The sequence below is a fragment of the Saccopteryx bilineata genome, chromosome 5, assembly GCF_036850765.1.
Source record: "Saccopteryx bilineata isolate mSacBil1 chromosome 5, mSacBil1_pri_phased_curated, whole genome shotgun sequence".
NCBI classification, from domain to species: Eukaryota; Metazoa; Chordata; class Mammalia; order Chiroptera; family Emballonuridae; genus Saccopteryx; species Saccopteryx bilineata.
The window spans coordinates 47,578,703-47,604,570 of NC_089494.1; the positions used below are offsets into that span (position 1 = coordinate 47,578,703).

The 25,868-nt window shown below is 37.1% G+C and overlaps 1 protein-coding gene across 7 annotated transcripts in view; it reads right to left on the reverse strand.

Moving 5' to 3' along the window:
* GULP1 (GULP PTB domain containing engulfment adaptor 1) overlaps positions 1–25,868 on the reverse strand; it is a 269,578-nt gene that overhangs the window by 6,054 nt on the left and 237,656 nt on the right. For 4 of the 7 annotated variants that reach the window (XM_066280956.1, XM_066280955.1, XM_066280957.1 and 1 more), the window contains 5 exons: positions 23,687–23,803; positions 23,413–23,493; positions 22,936–23,028; positions 5,528–5,666; positions 1,401–1,495 (listed from right to left, as the gene is read on the reverse strand). In XM_066280956.1, coding sequence (XP_066137053.1) covers positions 1,401–1,495; positions 5,528–5,666; positions 22,936–23,028; positions 23,413–23,493; positions 23,687–23,803 — 525 coding nt within the window. Of the gene's footprint in view, positions 1–1,400; positions 1,496–5,527; positions 5,667–7,283; positions 7,509–22,935; positions 23,029–23,412; positions 23,494–23,686; positions 23,804–25,868 lie in introns of all 7 variants that reach the window. The other 3 variants (XM_066280961.1, XM_066280959.1, XM_066280960.1) reach the window with 3 other exon arrangements.

A 25,868-nucleotide genomic window follows, 5' to 3' on the forward strand; every position in this document is an offset into this window, starting at 1 on the left:
ACCATTTGAGTGAAATTTTCAAGTTTCATAATACTTGAAATAAAGCAAAGAGATAACAGAAATTATGCTATCAAACAAAAAACATGCTGAAATCAACAGAAGTTTAATATTGGTGATTTTAGTTTCAGCCAAATAACATCATTCATCCTGTTATGTTAACGTTCTTAATTTAAATTTTATTAGATATTATTTTTCTTTTATTTAGTTGATGATTTTTTGAATTAATATTTGTATGAGAGCTTCAAGGACAAATTATTTATAATTTTTTGGTAAATATTTAAGAAATGACATAATAATTTAAATCAATATTAAGGATTTAAAGTAATTTTTCATTTAAAATGAAATTATGAACCACCCAATTTGAGAAATGCTGTTTTAACATATGCTTTGAAAACCTCAAAGCATATGTTAAATAACCCAACTTTTAAAGTCCAGACATTATTTCTAGAAAAGTAAGGAAAATAATATTATACCCAGAAAATAAGACTGCTTCCAAGCTACAGACTAAAATGAACAGATGAGTATTTATATTATCTTTTTAAGAAGAGGTATTTTAAAAGTGTTAGAAGATCAGAATATAACCAATAATTTTTTCCAAGAAATGAAGCAGAGTATTAATAAATAGAAATGACTCCTTCTCTGCCTCTGCTAAATCAGCTTTATAAAATTTGTCTCTGCCTGCACTCTCATATATATATATATATATATATATATTTGATAAAATCTAGAGTATAATAAATTCACCAAAATGTAAAGTATCAATAAAAATATAAACACAAGACTTCAGTGTTTATAAGAACATTTGCTAATCATGGCCCACTTTATAGAGCTCTTAAAACCAGTACAGTATCTGCAAACTTCCAGAACAATCCAGAATTGGAAAATAGAAGGGAGAGAAATAACAAAAACCCGATTGAACTACATTCCTAAAAACCTTGTCACTGGGTGTCTGCTTTTTCAGTAAGAGACCCAAAGTTATGAACTATAGCTACAATGCTTCTTTTAAGAGAGACTGATTTTAATCTTACCAAGATTTTCCTTCATCTACCCATTCATAATTTTCAAATTCATAATTGTTAAGACAGAGATTGAATCTTATAAATCTAGTGTAATGACCTTTTAATTCTTGGATTTCAAAATAATGAACCATTAGAAATCATGTGACTTTGCATAAAAACACGAACCATCTTATTGCCATTGTAAATTGCACAATTAAGAACAAAATAAAACCTCATCCTTAGTATCTGTAGGAATATTGTTAGGATTAAATGTGTATTATTTTAAAGTAATTATTTTAAGTAAGTTTTTAATTGTGATAATAATTCAAGGAAATTATGGTTTGGTATATAGCATCTCATATTAAAAAGAAAAAAACATTTATTGGCCATTCTGTTAGTCACCTGCATTTCATCTAATTTTGATTGAATATCTGGAGGGAAATCCCCTGCTCCACAATTAAATGGATCAAAAGGCTCTGCTCCAAACAGGTCCCGTTCTAAACAGAAGAAAATAATTTAGTATATGAATGATAAGAAGTGAGTTGGGTGTGTTAGATTTCAAAGGCAGTTATATAAAGAAATACTTACATGACCGAATGAACAACTATCCACATTTACTTTATGCTGGGCTTTCCTGGACTTAAGACTAGTTAAATACCAATAAGGATGCAAAGATTCATTTTATGAATTCTTTAATTAAGCCTTTATAATATAAAATTCACTAAATATTTGATAATTTATATATTAGAATATTTACAAGCTACTGAAGCAATTAAGTACACTGAAATGAATGTGCTACTCATTAGACTTCCCTATTCCATTTACTGTTGAAATTGCAACACAATAGTGAAGCAATATGTAGAACTGATAAGGTTAGTAGTTAGTTTTACTCATAGTTAAAGGACATCATCTCATGTAGTGTGAAATTATATCACCTTCCCAGATAACCATGAGACAGGTTGTTTTAAAATAACTTTTACCCCAGTATCAAAAGCTTCTCTGAACATATATTTTAAGTATGCATCTTTTTTTTTTATCACAAACGAAGTATCCAGGTTAAAATCAATAGCCATGATTCATAAGTCTATGACCAATTACATAATTGAAAAAAATCTTTTAATGATTAAAAAATTTCTTTCCTCTAGATCAATTCAAATAAAGTTCTAATTGACTAGAAAAGAATATCAAATTATATATGGATATGGGAAATTTTAATACAATAAAACTTTCATTTTTCCAGAAATGATAACTTGTTCTCTAAATTCGATGCAATGTAAGAAATAATATTTATGCTGCCTGAGTTCTGCCATATCCTCTATATAACACTTTTATCTCATTATTCTTGCTTCTCCAGTTATAAATTTTTTGAAAGTCAGATTCACATATTAAACAAGTAATAAATATAAAATGTTTAGAAGCTCCTGGTTCTGGTTCATATTGTATAAATAAAAAGGACATAATATTTATCATCCAAAGAAAGACACTTTCTTAAGAGTGAAAAGAGGGTTACCAATAGTCAAACCAAAACAAATGGAATAAATCAGACTGTCCTAAACAAATGGGAATTTGTTGCCACGTTATATATGACTTATAGGCATTATTATTGTTTTTACAATTTATTTCCTCATTCTGATGATGCTCAGGCAATAAAGCAGAATTTGGAGAACAGAGAAACTTTTCTTTAGAGGAGTATCATGGTTACCATCATTCCACAAGCACACTGAACACATGGTATACACTTTACACATGGTATACATTGCTCAAAAAGAATGAATTAATAAAGAGAAAAAATAGCTGATCAGAGGAATAGATTTTCTGAAGTGGGGACTCAAAATTACCAGATATTTCAGATAGGCTTAAAGGAATCTCTGACATTTCTGAAATGCATTGCAGAATTTTGTGTAAGTGGGCATGTTGTGTTTTTCTGTAAAGAAGCTAACTTTTATCATATTCTCAAGGGTTCGTGACTCCCCCACAACTTAAGCTACTACATATTAAGGTATACATATCATGTAAATTAATAAACATTATAGGGCTCTATTGTATATTTTGGTCAGCTCTGATGAATCTAAAATTCATAACAAAATATCACATAGGTCAATTTCTAATGAAAAAAGGTCTGCTATATAATTAATAACATTAAAATTATTTGTCTAATGCAAGAGTAAAAAATAAAAACTAATAAGTAATACTTCACTCAGTCATACTTCCTTTATCCAGTAAATATTTATTGAACACATGTTATGTGCCATGCATTTTGCTAGGTAATTTTTTTTCCTCATGGAATTTATAGTCAATCAGGGAATATAGAATTAAACAAAGTCTGATATTTATTTAAAGATTAAAAATATGTTTTGGAGAACTAGTAAAGTTCTCACAGAGTAAAGAGAGAAACTCAAGAGAAATTCTATAATTTTCTGCTTTTATGTATTTAGTAAGTAATAAATAACGAATGAATACATTTAAGATTTCATTTAAAGAAAAAGTCCTTTTCTTAAAACCCTACTGGATTAGAGTTTTAGACAATTTCATAATTAAAATTAAGTTTAACAATTTGTCCTTAAATTGTTAGTGTAGATAGTACAGGGGTAACCAGGACTCTCTATCTGTCATCTATCTATCTATCTATCTATCTATCTATCTATCTATCTATCTATCTATCTTCTATTTATTTATCTATCATTCAATCATTTAACTATCTAGTTTTATCAATTGATATATTGGTATATTTCTTAAACTTTAGCACTCAGAATAGGTAGACATTAAAAAATGAAGCAAGGTGTTATCTTCAATTTCTCATTAATAAATCCCATAAAATTATTTGACCATTTCAAACTCACTGACATCTAAAACATAATTTATTATTTATGCCTTCTCTGTCTCTAGTTTTCCCCATTAACATTTGTTTAAAAACCTGAATCATAATTGATTTTGATTTTGAACTCTCAATAACCAACCATCCCAAAATATTCCTTCGAAATATTTTAAAATCTATTTACTTTCTTCAATTTATATTTTACCTTGGATCCTACACTGTAGATATGTTGCTAATTTATATTTCAAAATCTAGCCTATAACCCAAGACTAGTGTATATGCTAATCAAATGGTCATTGAATTAAATAAATGAACGAGTAAATTCATGATAAAAATTCCAAGGAAGTAAAAATAGCAGAAAAGGAAGAGATATGGGACCCTTAAATGGACAAAAAATATCCCAGTACAGTATCAAAAAAGTGGCAACATTTTCTAACATCACTGTGATATGGGTACTATAGATTAATTTTGCATTAGCACAATTTATATTCAGAAGAATTTATATACATATATGTGTATACATATGTATTTCAACTTATGTAAAGTACTATTTCCATAAACTAATTTTTAAAGTTCTAAATATTATTACTTGGTATTTACAAATTAACCTAAAACTTAATGAATACTTAACATGTACAATGTACTCTTTTAAATTCCACAGGGGAAAGCAAGTCAATTATAGGCCCTGACATGCCTTAAAGCCTTAAGATAAAACTTTAAGTTATCTTGAAAATGTTCTGATGCTAACAAGACAGGATACAATAAAGCATATTATGTAAAATTCTCTTTTCTTCTGTTTTCTTTGAACATCATGACTGATCATGGCCAATGATCAGTGTCTGGGACAAATCAAAATACAGTCAAGATACTGATTGATCAGGAGGCTTTTGGATGCTCATCAAAAAGCGACTTTTATGTTCCTTCTAGAGATACAGAAGGTAAATCAGAAAAGCAATGCACTTGTAACATTTTATTTTTATTTTTTTTAATTATTTTTATTTATTTATTCATTTTAGAGAGAAGAAAGAGAGAGAGAAAAAGAAAGAGACAAGGAAGGAGGAGCAGGAAGCATCAACTTCCATATGTGCCTTGACAGGGCAAGCCCAGGGTTTTGAACCAGCAACCTCAGCGTTCCAGGTTGACGTTTGATCCACTGTGCCACCACAGGTCAGGCCTACTTGTAACATTTTAGATATCAAGAAAGAATGCTTATATAAGGTTAATAAATAAATCATGGATTCATAGATCTATATTTCTTCAATTAAGACTATCCATATACTCCATGATGATTAAATATTTAAATTAAGTTCTGGTAAATGTCAAAATTCACTATCATAGTTACCATCAGAGTTGCTTTTAATCATTAAGTTAAAACATTAAAAATATAACCCCAACGCAATAAAAATATAATTAAGTGCTTTGTATTATAATGCAAATAACCTTATACCAAAATATCACTTTTTATAAAATAATTTTAAATGCAAATAATGAATAATGATGTTTTTAGTAGTATACTCTGAATTATAAAGTAAAATATAATTAACTGAGTTTGACACATATGTATATATGATATATATATATAAACAATACTTTGGTAACTAAAATTTTTAGTAAGCTTGTTGAGCTACATATATAATTTCACACACAGTATTAACTGGTCATTTAAAATGTACACAAATGCAGTAAAGAATATTGATTTATTTAGAAAGCTTACTAATCTCGGTAGCTCTACTAGGTACTGGAGGTGGCTGTGTGCCATTCGGAGTAGGTGGTGAAGACTGGTGTGATACTGGAGAAAATGGAATCATATCAAAGATGTCAGTGGAGGGTGACTTAGGTGTCACATTGCCTGCCTGTAATGAAAATAATATGAATTAGGGTAGTATTTCATGTAAATATTTAGTAAGTGCTAAATATTTCATCTACCTATAAAACACACATAGAAGACAACAAATTCAGTTGAATCAAAAATAGTTACATATTGGCAATTTCATATGGTTCAACCAGTTATGCCTAATGCTCATGGCAAGAGAGCAATAGAAAATTTCTGCAACAATGTCCTCAAAGATGATGGAATACATAGTGACCATACTATTCTAAATAGACATGAAAGATGTGTGGAATTTTTGTATATCTAGAAATAATTGTCATCAGAGAATTGAAAATGTTAGAAACTATATAAAACATAATTTCATATTTTGCATAAGATGGTAAGTTTTAAACAGAAATAATTGAACATAGTGATGTACTTTCTTAATTATAACCCTATAAGTTCAATTGATAACAAGAGTTAAAATTTCTACAGGGTATATTTTAATTTGTATCTACAACTACAATGACAGCCAACTATTAGATTCATTGTAGTGCTTTTATCCTAAATAAGATTTTATCAAGTTTTCTATAACAAATACTTACTTTGTGAAATAAATTAATAATCACTAATCATACCACCAATATCATTGTTATCTGGGCCAGTCTTGACCATAATGTAAGATTGAAACAATCATCACTTTGATTCAGCAGAAAAAAATACAAACACAATCCATATAAAGAAAAAAGGAACTTCCATTTTGAAGAGGGATAATGAAGGAAAATTACTTTTCTTATAAGGACAGGAAGAGATTTTGCTTAGAGTGGTCCATATTAAAATTACAATTCTTAGAATACATTTATTTTTTGATTGACAGATAATGAAGGCAGTGAAGAATAATAATGCTGCTTATGTGTAAAGAGTGACAGATTCACCATTAACATGATTGTTAGTACATACTTTCATGCAGGAAAATTGCTGTCATCTCACTTTTTGTTAACAACCTGTTCACTTTAACATAAATACTATCCAAAGACTTCCAAGCAATGTATCCCTCAGCACTTTCCTCCTACTCAGGAATACTGCTCTCTTAATCAGCCATCCCCCGATTTCCCTGGCTTCCATCTCTCTCATCTTTCTCTGAATATAGATAATCACATCTCAGCTGTAGTTAAAAACAAAACAAAACAACCAAAATTGTCCTTACTCTGTCTCTCTTTATTTCCTCTCATCTCTCATCTAGCTTTCCCTTCCCTTCAAGACTAAGCTCCTTGAAAAGGTACTATATTTCCTGTCCTAAATCTGTTCAATCCTCAACTCATATCAATATAGATTTTGCTCTTTACGTACTGAACTCTTCTGAATCTGCTTGTAACACTATCACGAACGACCTAATTCCCAACTGCCATATCGAAGGGTCCTGAAGTACCTGCTCTATTTTATCCTTCTGTGGATTTAGACACCATCAACCCTCTCTATTTGAAAATCTGTTATCAGGTAACTAAAGGAAGCAAAAATGGCATACGAAGACCCCAGATCATACCACATTTTTTAAGACATGCCTGTTTTGTTTTTTTTTAAATTACTATATAAATAGTACATTTTGGCAGAAGTAAAGAAGATAAATGTGACAATAAGAATTTTCTGTTTAGAAAATTACATGAGGTCTTGGGATGCTGCTCTCACTGACTGGCTTGGGAAGGCCACACTTAGAGGGCGGCGGTATGAACAGTCCCAATGATAGTTTGTAATCAGTCAGGTCGACAGGAGTGACAGTAATGGAAGAAATATTTAGACAGGGAGATGAATCATCGCTAGTGCGCCAGAAAGAGGATGAGCATCTCTGAAACTCATGTTGCTCATGGTCAGACATTTTGTGCAGCGGCTGTAAAGAAAGGACAGAGAAATATACTAAGGAGAAGAAAGAAGACATAAAGGAACAAAGAAAAAGGTATATATAATATAAAAATTTTTTTGTAAAATGATAGTCTATGAAAAGGATAAGTATATTGAAAAATAATGTGACTAATACTAAAACAAATGGTTTCAGTACAGTTTAGTGAAATAGATTTTCCTATTGCAACAGTCCTTAGATTCTGGATTGTTGAATTTGACCATTTTTACTGAAATTTAACATTTTTAGATATTTAAACAAAATATCCCATTTACTAGAACTTGAGAGGAAGTCAGTAGAGAGGAACCTAAGGAAAGCCTAAACATTTATTACAGAGGGAGCCTCTGTGTAATGAGACAGAAAAAGGAAGGAGAGTAATAAGAAAAAAAAAAGTCTTTGAAGTAGGAGTACATTCTAGTAAAAAGTCGCAACTTTGTAGAATTTCCAAAAAGGGTTACTACAATCATCTTATTTTTAATCCTCAAAACATTCTTTTGCAGTATAAGTATTAGTAATGGTATGTCCTTATTATAATAAATACTTTATATATGAGAATTAAGGTCCATAGATTCTTTGTGACTTATTCCAATATGAGGTAAAAAGCAGAACCAAACTTCAAAACAATTGACTCCAATCATCATGCCTTTTCTACAGAGAGTGAGTTCCAAATGGTAAGACCTCTCAGGGACAGGCAGAGGGACTTTATAATCATCTTGAATAAATCAGAGAGATGATAACAAGACAATATGCAAGCAGAATACTGTACTGGATCTGAACATCAGTCTTTGGATGACTTTTAGCAGTTATTTCCATTACAGCATATTGAAAAACTACTCTCAAGAGCTGAGCCCTAGAGAGCTGAGCTGCCAGATGTTAGAGTGGTCAATTTAAACAAGTCAAAATGACACTAATTATTAAGCTTTTTACTCACTTACTGTGATAACATAAAGCAAGAGGCCAGAAAGAAGGTGCTGGCTCCATCAGTGTCCCATTTTGCCCTAGAGAATGGCACTGGGCAAAAGTCAGACACGTCAGTGGAGAAATAGGATATTGTCACTCTGCAGAGGGGACCCTGAACAAGAGATTTCTGCCAGTTTTCTGGGAAGGGGTGGGGGCAGCAGGCCAGGTGGAGGGAAAAGGGAAAGGACTAGTGTCGCAAACCTGTGCGACTAGTATGATATTTTCAGGTCCTGAGCGAGAACGGTGAGGAATTAAAAAAAAATACACTTAAAGAATTAAAGAATAAAAGATGGGGTCTGGCCCTGGCCGGTGGCTCAGCGGTAGAGCATCGGCCTAGCGTGCAGAGGACCCGGGTTCGATTCCCGGCCAGGGCACACAGGAGAAGTGCCCATTTGCTTCTCCACCCCTCCGCCGCGCTTTCCTCTCTGTCTCTCTCTTCCCCTCCCGCAGCCGAGGCTCCATTGGAGCAAGGATGGCCCGGGCACTGGGGATGGCTCTGTGGCCTCTGCCCCAGGCGCTAGAGTGGCTCTGGTCGCAACATGGCGACGCCCAGGATGGGCAGAGCATCGCCCCCTGGTGGGCAGAGCGTCGCCCCTGGTGGGCGTGCCGGGTGGATCCCGGTCGGGCGCATGCGGGAGTCTGTCTGACTGTCTCTCCCTGTTTCCAGCTTCAGAAAAATGAAAAAAAAAAAAAAAAAGAAAAAAAAAAATTTTAAAAAAAAAAAGATGGGGTCTGGAGGGCTCTGCTGGCAGAAACAGACCGCCCTAGCAGAAAACAGGCTGCCCTAAAACCCACATCTTCCTTTCTTTTATAGGGCAAAGTGAGCTATTAGCAAATTAATGACTTTTCTGATTACAGTTTCCAAGGCAACCCAAGAATTCTACCAAGTGCAGAAAACCCCTACATTAACATACACAAAGAAGCCAGTCTTTCCAGGGAACATGGGGGGCAGGAAGAGCATCACAGCTAACATGCAGGTGTGGGGAAGGGCTTAGCTTTTTGCAAGCGAGGTGGGAGGTTGGGCAGACTGTCAGCTTAAGCCAGTTCCCCACACCTCAGTCCCCCAGAAATTCAAACTCTAAAAACCCTGTTGATTTTTCGGTCTCCCACAGACTAGGAGTAAAAATGTGCTATACTGCTTAAGTCATAGTAAAGTGTGCTAAAGGCCTCCAGATAAGGTGGTCTCAGCAGGAGCACCTAGGTGAGGCCCTGGTCAGAGCCTTTCATAATGAGGCCTCTGAAGGGAGGCAGCTGGGCTAGGCGTGCCGCTGTACAAAGAGCTCAGAGCACGGTTGTCCTGGGGATGGAAGTGGAGTCCTCCTCCAGTCTATGCACTAAATCTGGTAGGGGGAGGCAGTTTTTCCCCTGAGTTTTGCCAGGTGACACTTTTGCAACTGCCTATGACAGGGCCTGAGACATCACTCCTAAGATTTCACCATGAGCCTGACTCCTCAGTGACAAATCACACTGGAGAGATTTTTCAACACTATAAGGACTTTGAGGCATCGATACAAATCTGGCTTTTGATAAACCTTATTGTGAAAGATTATAACTAAAATTGTAATTAAGAGAATCAACAAGTTTGAATGACATCTTTAAGTTAGGAACCACATATTTCTGGAAGCATAGATGTATAATATCTATACATAATTTTAAGTCAATTTTATGGTCTACATAGTTTATTGTATAATTTTGATTGGTAGCCACCTTTTACTTAATTATAGGTGACAAATGTAAGCTCCTTGTGAACACAATTGTTTTACTAAACTACTCTATATAACTCATTAGAGTACTAAATATATAATAAACTCTCAATGAATATTTATTGTCTAATTAATACTAGAGCAACTTTTAAAACTTGAACTGTAAATTAATAAGAATGTCTAAAATGAGTAAAACACAATAAGATATAGGTGGATGTTGTCCTTGTATGGTTTTTATATTATAAATGAGAGTACTCTATATTGTTTTATGACTTGTATTGGACAAAATACCTTTACCAGGTGCCTCAAAACAAACTGAGGACCAAAATAATCTAAATGTGCTCTAGTATTTTATCATGGTACTAACATTATGCATCTACCTCCTCTACGAAGATACAGCTATACAAATATACAAATGAAGAATGTATATAAAATGAAAATAACTAAATATTTAAATATTCCAATTTAAAGGTATATTTATTTTCAAAACGGTAAAGCATACCATATTTCCCCATGTATAAGATGCACCCTTTTCCGAAGAAATTGTGGTCTAAAACCTGAGTGCGTCTTAGGCAGTGGTTGTAGATATTTTTTTTACTTGCATTTCCTGCTTTTTCATGCTTATTTTTGCTTTCATTGTAGATATTTTTACTTGCATTTCCAGCTTTTTCGTGTTTGTTGTCTTTGCGCTCATTGTTTCGCACTTGTTACCAGTATATTATGGTAGGTTACATTTTGCCACGTTCTGCCCAGAAATCGCTCAGAAAAGATTTTTGTACAGTGCTGACTTCAAGTTAAAAGTGATCCATTTTGCAAAAGTGAATGGAAAGTGTGCTGCTGAACATAAGTTTGGTCCTCCTCCAACTGAGAAGTCAATCTCATACTGGTTAGGGGAAGAAGAAACCCTACTGAAAATGCCACGGCAGAAGAAGGCCATGAGAGGCAAGTCTGCAAAATGGCCTGATTTAGAGAGGACATTGAAGATATGGATTAAGAGCAAAGGGCAATTGGAATTCCTGTGTCCACAATGATGGTTCAGCATTAGGCAAGAAGAATTGCTGATGAAAAAGAAATTACTGATTTCAAAGGACACAATTGGTGCTTTAGGTTCATGAAACGGGATGGACTAACCAAGCGTACATACACCAGACCTGCCCAAAAGATGCCTAAAAGCTACGAGCAGAAGGTCCTCGGATGAGAGTTTTGACAGTGATGAGGAGTTGTATGAATTTTATAATAAATTAAATTTGAGTTTAGTAACTTTATGTAATACCTTTTTTTTTCAAATTTCAGGCCCCAAAATTAAAGTGCATCTTATACATGGGAGCATCTTATACATGGGGAAATACGGTAGATAGCTATCAATAGTTTTTGGTATCTAAAGATTTTTACAATTAATTAATTAAAAATGTATTGGGATGACATGATTTGCCAAACTATACAGGTTTCAACGCTAACATTATCTAAGTATCACAGATTTCTGTTGGGTCATCATTAATCTAGATTTGGCATTTTTTTCTTTGGGTCACACAAGTCTTTTTTTTTTTTTTTTTTTCCTGAAGCTGGAAACGGGGAGAGACAGTCAGACAGACTCCCGCATGCACCCGACCGGGATCCACCCGGCACGCCCACCAGGGGCGATGCTCTGCCCACCAGGGAGCGATGCTCTGCCCCTCCAGGATGTCGCTCTGCAGCAACCAGAGCCACTCTAACACCTGGGGCAGAGGCCAAGGAGCCATCCCCAGCGCCCGGGCCATCCCCACTCCAATGGAGCCTCGGCTGCTGGAGGGGAAGAGAGAGACAGAGAGGAAGGGGGGGGGGTGGAGAAGCAAATGGGCACTTCTCCTATGTGCCCTGGCCAGGAATCGAACCCAGGTCCCCCGCACGCCAGGCCGACGCTCTACCACTGAGCCAACCGGCCAGGGCCCACATAAGTCTTTTTTAATACTGACTCAGTTGCTTGCAGGTAAATATTAAGAGACTGAACATTCAAATCAAGAACTTTTCTTGTGAACTTAGAAAATCTAAAAAGTAGGTTTACAAACTTGCATGAAAATAACTGACTTGTATTGAGTACCTGATGTGCCTCTTAAATGGAGCATATTCTTTCAAATTAAACACTACCAACACATGTCTATTTCACATTTATGTCACAGCATGGGCTCTGTTGACATTTGAATTTGTGATTCTTAAATTAGAAACAATTCAAGTCAAGAAATTTGATGTTACATCTGTTTCTTTAAAAGAATGAAATCTGGCCCTGGCTGGTTGGCTCAGTGGTAGAGCATTGGCCTGGCATGCAGGAGTCTCGGGTTCGATTCCTGGCCAGGGCACACAGGAGAAGCGCCCATCTGCTTCTCCACCCCTCCCCATCTCCTTCCTCTGTCTCTCTCTTCCCCTCCCGCAGCCGAGGCTCCATTGGAGCAAAAGATGGTCCTGGCGCTGGGGATGGCTCCTTGGCCTCTGCCCCAGGCGCTAGAGTGGCTCTGGTCAAGACAGAGCGACGCCCCGGATGGGCAGAGCATCGCCCCCTGGTGGGCATGCCGGGTGGATCCCGGTCGGGCACATGTGGGAGTCTGTCTGACTGCCTCCAGTTTCCAGCTTAAGAAAAAGACAAAAAAAAAAAAAAATGAAATCTAAGCCAAGCATACTTACATGTATGGACATATTTCAGTACTTTTTAATTCCATATGGAATTATTAAGCCTATTAAATAAGAATAAGAATATGCCAATAAGCCTGACCAGGCGGTGGCACAGAGGATGGAGCATCGAACTGGGATGCAGAGGACCCAGGTTGAAAACCCCAAGGTCATCATCTTGAGTGTGGGCTCATCTGGCTTGAGCACAGGCTCACCAGCTTGAGCGTGGGGTCACAGACATGACCCCATGGTCACTGGCTTAGAACCTAAAGGTTGCTGGCTTGAAGCCCAAGGTCGCTGGCTTGAGCAAGGGGTCACTTGCTCTGCTGGAGCCCCCCAGTCAAGGCACATATGAGAAAGCAATCAATGAACAACTAAGGAAATTAATAAGCCACAACGAAAAATTGATGCTTCTCATCTATTTCCCTTCCTGTTTGTCCCTATCTGTTCCTCTCTCTGTCTCTCTGTCTCTGTCACAAAAAAAAAAAAAAAAAAAAAAATAGAATGAGATACAAAAGAAAAAAAAAAAGAATTAGTTATTTTTTTAAGCTGCCATTATTAATTGGTTGAGGATATTTATTTTTCTAAGAAATTAGAGAGTTTAGATTATACTAGTTTGATATTTTTATTTTAGGCGTTTTGTAAATATTTTTGCAAATAGCTACACACCAAAAATTTTAAACTTTCCCACAGAAGTTCATGGTATCACTATTTAATTAGTGATACACATAGTTCCCAGTGCTTTGGTATTTAGGAAGATACAAAGAATCTGAATTATTATACTTTTGAGAAAGAGGAATTCTATGCTCAAACATTACTGTTGCTTATGCAGAAGTTATGTTGTTAAGACATTAATGATGAGTACACATATTTGAGATTCATTGTGCCTATAATTTGGTAGCTCTTTCAGTAGGTAGTAGCTTGATACTTTTAGGCAATGGTGACTATTTCAACTTTGAGCTTTACCAAATAAAATGTTTTAAGGTTTGGATTATATCAGTAAATGTTTTATACATTTAAACAAAAATATTGAATTAAAGATTAAACTTTTCTATAAAAGTGTTACAATGATACCAACATCTTATACTGTTGTTTTGGTGACATAAACCTTCAAAGACCCTTTTAAAAATGTAAAACAACTTTAAGGTTAAAATATAATTTATCAAAATTATTAAAATAGTAGAGGTTCAAAGTTCTACGTAGAATTACATTTTTTTAACTTGTATTTTTAACATAGATGATTAAATTAAAACTTTCTAGTTAAAAACTGGTAGATAATAACAGTAAAGATGGAAAATATAATGATAATGTAAAAAGGTTTTAGTAATACTGTCTATATTGCCATGCTGATTCATACTTTTAAAGTTCAGTGTTTTAGCACATTTTCAACATCACATTTTAAATAAGCTTTAAAAGTAACTTCTAGAATTTAGAATTTATAAGACTATGGATATATTTTTTATGGATTTTTAAATACACAGTTTTTTTTTTAAATATTGGTCTCTTAAATATAAAACCTACTATCTTATATGTCCTTACAAGAATTTTGCAAGTTGAATGGAACAATCTTCTATACATCTCAAAGAGAAAAACTGAAATGAGAAGAGATTAAGTGACTTAATCAGGTACTCATGGTCAGAACTGGGACGGAATATATTTTTCTTCCCATTAGACAAGATTTACCTCTTTAGAATCATCTTTTGTGCAAATAACAATTATGAAAGGAAAGCTGTGGACTGGTAATCGCTTTTTGTGGGCACCAAATGTTCTTGAATCAGTGTTCATGTTTAAAGTTTATGCTTTTGTTTAAAGATTCACATTTGGCTTGCTGTGTAATTGAGAGCTTTCACTAGAAGAGGATAAGAAGGTTGGCTTGGCCACAATGAAATATAAATTTTAGATTATAAAATTGTCCTATCTAGTCTAATCAGTGGCCATGTAGTTGATTATGTAAAGGCAGAATTTTATCCAGTAACACTTGGTTTAATTGAAAGGGAGACCTTTACTTTACTCAGCAATAGAAAGTCCATCATTTCTTAAGACTACAATTTTGTTCATTTAACTTCCTGACAATAGTTCGATTTGGTTAAAAGCTTCTATACCAAAAATGTAAAATGTAAACACCCAGACACAAGAATCAAGAGGAAAAATTTGATTTAACTTGCTAAGGCCACATCTTACAATGGAACAATCCTCTGGAGGCGTTCATGAGGCTAGGAGGGCAAAATAAACCCTTTTTCTGATATAAATACAGGCAACATTGCCATGTGAATGTAATAAATGGAAATCAGATTGTTCCTAGATAATTAGTACCAAATGGTGGAAAACCCAACCTCTAATCTATTGCCAAACCACTAGAACACAGCAAAAAGCAAACAGCACAGTCAAGTAACGGAAATTTCTCGGTGTATCTAAATGATTGTATAAATAAGGACCCGGTTTCTAAGCCCAATGAAAAGATTTCCAAAATTCCAGTGTGATACATAGATAGGTACGTAACATGGATAGTATCAAAGGTTATTTCATATGGCAGAAAAGGAACCCATGATTGAACCACTGGAGTGGTATTTAGGAAACATGTATGCATTTTGTTTTTTAAATAAAAGCAAAACAATAACATGTCAATTTATATTTGAGAAAATGAAAATCAAGAGTGGTCATCACTATGCATATAAAAAATTGGTTTTAAGTGAAAAAGTGTTTGGGATATGTATTAAAAATATACATTTTATGTAGTAAGAAATGTCTTTTAATTTTAATACTGAGTAAAAAAAAGTCTCCTATTTTGTTTTCTTTATCTAGCACTAAAATATGCCATAAACTCACATGCAGCAAATTTTTATGGGGTATATTAACTAAAACAATAAACAATAGTTTACAAGATGATAAAAAGAGCAAACATTTTTCATTCTAGTACTGTACACTAAGTCCAGCCCTCCTTGAATTCTAGATTTGTAAATTCAACATAAGTTAACACCTCTATCCAGTAGGCAAAATTAACATGAACAAAAGTAAAATACTAATTCTTTATTATTTATCTTCCCCATATCATGTCTATTTAAGAAAATGGCACCACTACCGAGATACTCAGGATAAAACCTGACTGGGTAATCCTAATATTTTTTATTCTATAGGCCCTAGCCAACCGTCAGTAAATCCTGCAAACTCTCCTTTCAAGGATCTATCAGTGGATGAGTGGATAACAGAGCTGTGGTACATTTACACAATGGAACACTACACAATGGCCACAAGGAGGAAATCTCACCTTTTGCGAAGGCATGGACAGACCTGCAGATTATGATGATAAGTGCAATAAGCCAGTCAGAGAAGGACAAAATACTACATGATTTCACTTACATGTGGAATTTAATGAACATAATAAACTGATGAACAAAATAGAAACAGGCAATGGACACATGGGACAAATAGACAGCTGACAGAGGGGAGGAGGATGAGGAAACTGGATGAAGGAAAGTGAAGGGATTAATCAAAAAACATACATACATAACAGAAATACAGACAACAGGGTGGCAATAGCCAGAGGGAAAGGGCTTTGCATATATACACTCATTTAAATCTCAAAATAATTCTATGATGAAAAAAGGAAAAAGAATCATGCCATGCTCATGATCTCAACTGAAAGAATTCTAAACCAATTCACCCTTCTCCCTCTTCTACTCTACTGCAATAGTGTCCTAGCCAGTTTTGGGGACCTCACTTTGACCTCTTTATAGCACCTGGTGCATGAAGCAGCCATGTGATCCCCTAATCCAGTTTAAAATTTTTGAGTGATTTCTTACTAACTGCAACTAAACAAACAACAACAACTTACCATGGCCCATTTGGCCCTATAAAATTTAAACCCTGAATCTATCTTAGGGGTCATTTCCAACTTTGTGGCTCTTGTTCACTATCTCTCAGGCACAAGGCCTTGTTATTCTTTGCACTGACTTTTTATCATTCAGGTCTTAATTTAAATGCCATCTACTCCAAAAGGACTTCCCTGATAACCATCTCTTTAGAAAGTTCCCACTCATTACCTTCTACTCTGCTCTATTTTATTTTATTCATAGCATATATCAGATCTGTATTTAAAAAAAAAATTTACTGACTTGAGAGAGAGAGAGAGAGAGAGAGAGAGAGAGAGAGGAGGAAAAGGGGAGAGAAAGAGAGATGAAAGTAAATCTCTCCTGTATGTGCCCTGACCGAGAATTGAACTGGCCACCCCTGTAGTTCAGAACGATGCTCTAACCAACCAAGCTATCTGGTCAGGGTCAGAGCTGAATTTTTAAATTTATTTATTCATTCACTTATGTGTTTATCCTCCATCTCCCTCTCTTTTCCCATGGGACGTGAGATTTTTAATAGCTGAATCCATGTACTGCTAAAACCCAAAGGCCTATAAAACCCTATGGCAATATTTGACGTTCCATAAACAAATGTGTCGTAATAGATCACAACTGTATCAAATGTATACAACTGGAAAATGTGAGAAAATAAATATCAAAGTGTTAGACACTATAACACATAAGATAGATATATATATATATATATACACACACACACTTTTTTTTTTTTTTTTACAGAGACAGAGAGAGAGTCAGACAGGGACAGACAGGCAGAAACGGAGAGATGCGAAGCATCAATCATTAGTTTTTCATTGTGCATTGTGACACCTTAGTTGTTCATTGATTGCTTTCTCATATGTGCCTTGATCACGAGCCTTCAGCAGACTGAGTAACCCCTTGCTGGAGCCAGCGACCTTGGGTCCAAGCTGGTGAGCTTTTGCTCAAACCAGATGAGCCCGCGCTCAAGCTGGTGACCTCGGGGGTCTCAAACCTGGGTCCTCCGCTTCCCAATCCCATGCTCTATCCACTGCGCCACCGCCTGGCCAGGCAAGATATTATTTTTAAATACCAATGATAACTTAGTGGAATTAAAAATAATTAAAACTAAATTAAATTTATATAATGAAATCATGAAAGACCTTTTAAGAATTCCTAAAGATTTTCATTCATAATTTAACCCTAAAATTGCTTAGTCTGCACCTTTAAAACAAATCAGTATGACCAATTCACAATGATGTACATAACACATAAATGGATGACATCAGCAACCTTTCCTTAGGGTATCTCTGAGGAGAGAAATGCATCTATGTTTCTACATACCCTGTGACTCCTTAAAATACAAAGGTTCTCTATTAGGAACATTCTACTCAACAGGGCCTCACATTTTTAATCTATAATACAATATACAATAAAGGAATCAACAGCTAAGTAAGACAGAATATTCTTATTAGAAGATCTGATTCCTTTGAACCAATGTTCTATGATACAGAAATTCAACTTTTAATGTTGGACCTCTTGCTAGAAAAGATGGCTTGTGATCTTTAGTTATCTAATAAATTTTACTAAAAATATTTTTTTGTATTTTTCTGATAATTCCCATAACTGACCTTATCTGACACTTCATCACACATTATAAGAGCATCCATACCAGTACTTTACATTATTTTCATTTTCTATATTACATTAGATACACAGTTAAACTTTGCATTTGCCTCAAATGGGGATGGATTTTATTTTATTCTTTTTGTAAACACAAAGACTGAAGTAAAGCTAGTTTTCACATGCAATGAATTCGAGGAACACTACCTTATTAAGACTACTTGAAGAAGTAATTTCCCCTTTATTTATCTTTATAATCCTAATTTGATTCACAAGATGATTTATAATGTGACTTTCAATAAGATCCAAATGGATGTTACACCATTTGGAGACTGTAAGGTGGTGGGCAATGGCGGAAGGTCACGTGAGAAACCAGACCCCGGAACTTTGGCTAGGACCGCCCACACTCATGCACGTCAAAAGAAACTTCCCAGAAGTCCTTGGGAAAAGAGCGACTGTCTGTCAGCCAGTGAGATTTCTCCACATCATATCAACTCGCCTCCACCCTAGAGACCCTTTACATATCCCCCACGTGGTTTCCTCCATGCGACTTCTCTAGTCTCTGTCCCTGGGACCAGAGAACATTGTCCAGGAAGTACTGTACTAAATAAAGCTTTTATTATTCCACACTGCGTGGCTACGTCCTTCTTTCTTCCTCGGCGGGGAAAAATACCTTACATTTGGTGCCAAAACCGGGAGGAGTAGAAGCTCACTGGGATCACTGTTTTCCCATTCTCTTTCGAGGAAGAACCAGGATCTCTGACTTTCCACATACTTCAGCACATGGTGAGGTAAGTCCGCTGCCTCCAACCTCCCCTCAGTTATTTCTGCCGAGACTCCCTATCCAAAACTGCAACTGCGTCAGGGACCTCTTTTCCGTTCTGAGTGCGTGTGTGCCCATGGGTACGTCCCAAGCACATCTACTTTACCTAACTGTCCGGTGGCCAGAGCTTGAGTTGTGGGACACCAATTCTCATCTCTGATAACTCCAAGGACTAAGGTGGCCATAGAGGCACAGGCTCCTGGAGTACCTTCTTCTCCACTGTGGCCAGGCCACAGAACCCACTGGATAATCAAACCAGGTAACTTCCTGAAGGGACTTTCGGTTTTAACACCCTCACCAATTTAACTATCGCCAAAGAATTGGGAACTGGTTGGAGATCCCTTACATTCAGGGCTTCAAGTATTTGCACTCCCGTCCTAAACACTGTGCCATCTGCTACTCGGCGCAGGCCCTTTTTGGCCAGAGAAACCTCACCTAAACCCTCCACTTCTGATCTTTTCTCCTTCACTGTCCCCCAACTCTCTCCCCCTCCTGCCTGACCCCCAGGGGTGCCCCTCTCTCAGGACTCCTCTCTGGTCCCTCTGCGGACCTCTCCAGTTGGGTCTCTTCTCTCCAAGAGCCCCCTGCCCTCCCTTTGCAGGATCCTGTTTCTCATTCATCTGCAAATACCAGTCCCTCTTTCTCCTCCCCTGCTGGCCAGGGGCCCCTCCCTTCTCCTCTGTGTTCTTAAATCCCTCCCTCGTCAGGCCCCCCTCACGCCAGTTTGCAGTTCTCCTGACCCCACAGCCCAACCCAATCTTCTTGCAAGAAGGCCTGGCCCTGTCCTGCCTCTGGCTCTGATGTTTCCGGCCGGATCTGGGTGCCAGGCTCCCCAGGAGACCCCCCCCCTTATTCTCAGCCCCAAAACCCCTATCTGGGACCTATGATCATGGCATTTAAAGTTTTTTTTGTTTTTTTTTTCTCCCATTTTTCTGAAGCTGGAAACAGGGAGAGACAGTCAGACAGACTCCCGCATGCGCCCGACTGGGATCCACCCGGGATGCCCACCATGGGGCGACGCTCTGCCCATCAGGGGGCGATGCTCTGCCCATCCTGGGCGTCGCCATGTTGCGACCAGAGCTACTCTAGTGCCTGAGGCAGAGGCCACAGAGCCATCCCCAGCGCCCGGGCCATCTTTGCTCCAATGGAGCCTTGGCTGCGGGAGGGGAAGAGAGAGACAGAGAGGAAAGTGCAGCGGAGGGGTGGAGAAGCAAATGGGCGCTTCTCCTGTGTGCCCTGGCCGGGAATCGAACCCGGGGCCTCCACACGCATTTAAAGTTTTTAATGGTAGTGGCTAATAGAAAAAGGCCAAGGCTGTTCACCAGGCCCACATGTAGCAGAAGGTAACACGCCAAACCCAGGCTCTTGTGGCAGCCCTGAGGCCGGCAGAGCAACAGGGGCAAGGCACAGGAGGTGCTCAACTGAAGTCCGGGCCACAAGGAGGAATCCCACCAGGAGCCACAAGGAGGAATCCCACCAGGAGCTTAAATGTGGCAAGCAAGGTCACTGGTCCCGGCAGGTCCTCTGCCCACGGCTGCTCACTGAGCCCTGCCCTGACTGCAAGCAGCTCGGTCACTGGAGAAGTGATTACCCCTTTTGAGCAACAGGCTCTTCCTTGGTGCCTCTATGTAGAGGACAAACCACCCAAATGGGAGGCCAAGCCAGCCAGGCAGGCCCACTGCTCGAACTCCTAGCCCTCATGGACGATTGATACGACCCGGACTTGAAGATTCCCATCCCCCACGCCAAACCCAGGGTAATACTACAAATAGCGGGGAAGTCCATCTCATTTCTTGTGGACATGGGAGCTACCTTCTCTGTTATGCCATCACACTCTGGACCTTTAGTGCCCTCATAGGTCTTCGTATGTCACTCCTGACATGCAGTTTGGCCTCAAGCTTGCCCCCATGTAGGACCGCTGGCAGTTGGAACCACTGGGCCCTACCCATCTCCAGCTCACCAAAAGGCTGGACCCTGCAAATCCTCCTATTGCTCCTCTTTTTTTTTTTTAAATCCTTACAGGACTGTATCCGTGAAGTTTCTCAAGTCATTGTCAAACAAATGTCCCTCACGACTCCCCTCAAAGCCACCACCTTCCGATCTCCCCTCCCCTAACCAGCAGGAAGTAGCCAGACGAATAATGGCACTCCTATTTAACACAAAAGGTCAGAATGTAAGGTGGTGGGCAATGGAGGAAGGTCACGTGAGAAACCAGACCCGGGAACTTTGGCTAGGACCGCCCACACTCATGTACGTCAAAAGAAACTTCCCAGAAGTCCTTGGGAAAAGAGCGACTGTCAGCCAGTGAGATTTTGCCACATCATATCAACTCGCCTCCACCCTAGAGACCCTTTAAATATCCCCACGTGGTTTCCTCATGCGACTTCTCTAGTCTCTGTCCCTGGGACCAGAGAAAATCATCCGGGAAGCGCTGTACTAAATAAAGCTTTTATTATTTCACACTTCGTGGCTACACCCTTCCTTCTTCCTCAGTGGGGAAAAATGCCTTACAGGGACCATAGGTTGAAAGAGTTTGGCTGATGCTTTATTTTTTTTTAAAACCAAGGAGGCAAAAAAACCCCAAACATAACCTTGATGAGAAGCATAGTAATAGCAGCGAAGAGAGAAAATAAGAAGGAATATTATAATAAGCTAGAACCTGAGGACGCTCTGGCTCCTTACTCTGCATAACAAAGACACAGGAGAACACAGGTACCTCACTCCTGTCCTCTCTCACCTTGGTCATGGCAGTTCCACAGTCACAAACTATGCACCGAGCAATGGAAACACCAACTTTTGTAGTGTGGAAGGCTGGCAAGTGTGGGTGTAGAGGAAAGAAAGTTTTTTGACCCATTTCCATGACTCACCAAATTTGAAACCCTAAATTTAACTTCTCATAGAAGCTTTCTTCATGGTGATGAACTGGTGAAATATTCTAATAGTAGATGGCAAAATATATACATACACTAAAAAGTGCTCATTGAGTTAGCCTAGGGATGGAACCACAATGAACTTGCAAATAAAAATTTCCAACCAAATTTCTTTTCCAAGGTTTGCAATGCCATGGTTGTCTTTCAGCTCATAATATCAAGTCATAAATTATACATTAAATATTTTAAAATACAAAATAAAATACACACTGTAATGATGACCATCATTAGTATAAATAATACAAAAAGAAAAAAAAATCCTAAATATATTTTGCTTAGACAAAGAATATCTTGTTTTAAATTTCGTCTCCCTTCAAAAATTTCCCTTTGCCAAAATAACAAAATAATAGTATCATACATGGTACTGGGGAAAAAATTTAAAATTTATGAGAAACCAAAAGTAAATAATTTAACTATAAACATTTAAGTTTTGTCTGCACAGACATTCATTTTACTGTCTGAAATACAATTGTGTCACTCCCCGTGGAAACCTTTATTATGTAGTATAAGAAATCGGGTTTGGTCTTGTTAACAGTCCAGTTTCTAGAACAAAGTTTAGTACTCCAAGGGCAGATTGGTTTGGCTCATTAAGTCGAACCTCAGTAATTAGTAATCAATAGGAATTAAAAAAAAAAAAAAAGATATGCCACAAAACAAAAATTGAGGGCTGAATTATTCCAGAAAAAAATAAGTGAAAAGAGCAACATGAAAAGCAACTCTGACCTGAGCTACATAGTTTTAATTTTTTAATTAACCTTCCTTAACACCTTTCATCTCTACCCAACTGTAGTTTTAAACTACTGATCACAGTGTGTCAAATATCACAGAAACATTGCAGAGCTGATGATCCAGAGATGTTTTATTTCCCTGAAATCTTGTTTCCAAGAAAAACATGCACACATGCTATATACTTACTGGAGATGTTGACACCTGGGTTATTCTTAACTGGTTTTCCAAATCTTGTACTTTGTGTTTAAGTTCCACATTTTCTGTTTCTAAGTCTTGAATCTAAAAAGCAAATGATTATTAAATAACCTTTAGAAATCTATTGTCGGACAATATCAGCTATGATACTGACTGCATTAATGAGTGGGATTTCATATTAATTAAAATTTTAATGTATTCTTTTGTATAATTTGATAAAGCTTGGGAAATAGAGAATTCTAGGTCACTGGACAGACATATTAAACTTAAAATGTTTTCACATGTGTGCAAAATTCATGTAGCTAATACCTCATCTCTGTGTTTTCTAGTTGCACTGTGCAATCTGTACCCATAATCTTGGAGAATAACCGCAAGACAGTGAAACTTGCTTATGATGATTTTGAAGAGAATGGAGAAAGAGTGTAATTTAATTACAAAGGAATCTGATCTGCATGGGAAACCACTTACCCAGCATCTGTTGCTTCTGCTGCTCTGATCCCCATGAGAAGCATCAGGAAGTGAAGCAAAGTCACATGAGAACACTAAGTTCTTGTGGGAATTCAATATAAAATGGTTAAAAACTGTGCAGGGGATCAGGAATGAAAAATTATAGGAACACAGTGAAAGCAGTTCCAATCAGTGTGGGGGAAATTTAATGGCAAGCCTTCTGTATTTGTTTTATGATATGCAAGTTTCCCTGTACTTACATCACATAAATGTTAAACAAGCTTAGTTTACTCACTCTTTTCTGTAACCCTGCAATCTGTTTTCTTGTTTCAACATCTTTTCCTCCAGATTCTAGAAATTTCCTGTATGCCAGGTTAAATGCTTGGCCGATTGTTAAAGTTATCTCTTCAGCCTTTGTAAAGACAAAACAAAGAAGATTTGCATTTTAATTGTGTCAGATTGTTCTTTGAATCAAGAAAAACACTGACAGGAGGTACTTCAAAAGGGCAACAGCTGTGAGTAGAGGTGTGGTAAATGAGCAAAGTCATCTCTGCTAACATAATAATTCAATGCCTACCCATGCACAACATAAAAAAAAAGGCAATTAAATGAATAGCCATTGATATTGGAAGCAAGAGTCCTGTCTCACTTCTCATCTCTTTTATCACTTTTTTTTTCCTAGTTTTTTTCCTCTCTTACTACAATATCTAGTGCCTAGTAATGAAACCATAGTGCCAATTGCAGTTTCTCTCATTGTTTTGCTACTGGTTTCCTCTTCCCAGTGAGGACGGTCTGTTACCTGGCAAGTAACTTGAATGAGGCTGCCTGGGTGGTTCTGTGGTAAACTTGAGGTCTGCCCTCTTCACACGGAGCAAATACTTCTCAGCTCCAGTTAGTTAATTATTGGCTTGTGAAAATGAACAGTTTCAATCCAGAGTTGTCAGATTTTAAATATGTAAGAAGGGGTCAGAAATCTGAATCTTTATATGAAAGCTTCCAATTTTAAGTGACAGTGCACAGTATTTTTGTAAAACAGTGCCAAATGAACAAAATATGTGCATCATTTGAATTAGGACAGGTAAAGGATTTACAATCTCTGATCTACAGCTAGAAACTGCTATAAATATCCTAAATCCGCCCCTTCCTTCCTTCTCCACTCATATCTCAGCTGATACCATGTGTCTTGCACAACATAAACATTAAAGATTTATTTACTTTATTAACATGAAGTTTGGTAAACGCATTAATTCAATGCATTGCAAATATGTTATATTTAATTCTAAGATGTCTAAGACATAAAAACTGTAAGATTGAATCTTGAAAGTGCCATGTTTTCATTTATCTCTAGCAAATCCTAAAACTTATTGCTGTTATGAGCATCTTAAATTGAAAAACTACTTTATTAATAAGGCTTAGATTATTTAATTAAGACAGTCATTTTAGTAGTTCACATTTGTTTATTTTCATTTTTTTTTTGTATTTTTCTGAAGTGAGAAGCAGGGAGGCAGAGACAGACTATTGCATGCGCCCAACTGGGATCCACCCAGCACACCAACTAGGGGGTGATGCTCTGCCCATCTGAGGCGTTGCTCTGTGGCAATCAGAGCCATTCTAGCACTTGAGGTGGAGGCCATGGAGCCATCCTCAGCACCAGGGCCAACTTTGCTCCAATGAGTCTTGGCTGCAGGAGGGGAAGAAAGAGATAGGGAGGAGAGGGGGAAGGGAGGATAAGCAGATGGGTGCTTCTTCTCTGTGCCCTGGCTTATCAAACTCAGGACTTCCACATGCTGGGTTGATACTCTACTGCTGAGCCAATTGGCCAGGGCTATTTTAATTTTTTAAATTAAATTTATTAGGGTGACACTGGCTAACATAATTACACAGGCTTTGGGTGTCCGATTCTACTTCATATCCCTTTATACCATATTGTATGTTCACCCCCAAGTCAAGTCTTTGTTCATCACCACTGATCCCGCCATACCCTCCACCACCTCCCCACCACCCCTGGCAATCACCACACTGTTGTCCATGTTCATGAGTTTTTTTTTTAATTTCTTTCTTTCTTTATTTGTTTATTTTTGCTCAGTCCCTCTACCCCTTCATTATCCTCCCCACTGACAGCTGTCAACCTGCTCTTTTTCTATGAGTCAGTCTCTATTTTACTTATTAGATAATTTTGATCATTAGATTCCACATGGTACTTGCCTTTCTCTGACTGGCATATTCTACTCAGCATAAGGCTCTCCAGGTCCAACTATGCTGTTACAAAAGGTAAGATTTCCTTCTTTTTTTACAGTTGCATAGTATTCCATTTTGTAAGTGCACCACAAATTGTTTATCCACTTATCTATTGATGAGCACAGGGGCTACTTCCAAATCTTGGCTATTGTAAATAATGCTGCAATGAACATAGGTGTGCATATACTCTTCTGAATTAGTGTTTTGAATTTCTTAAAATAAATTCCCAGAAGTGGAAT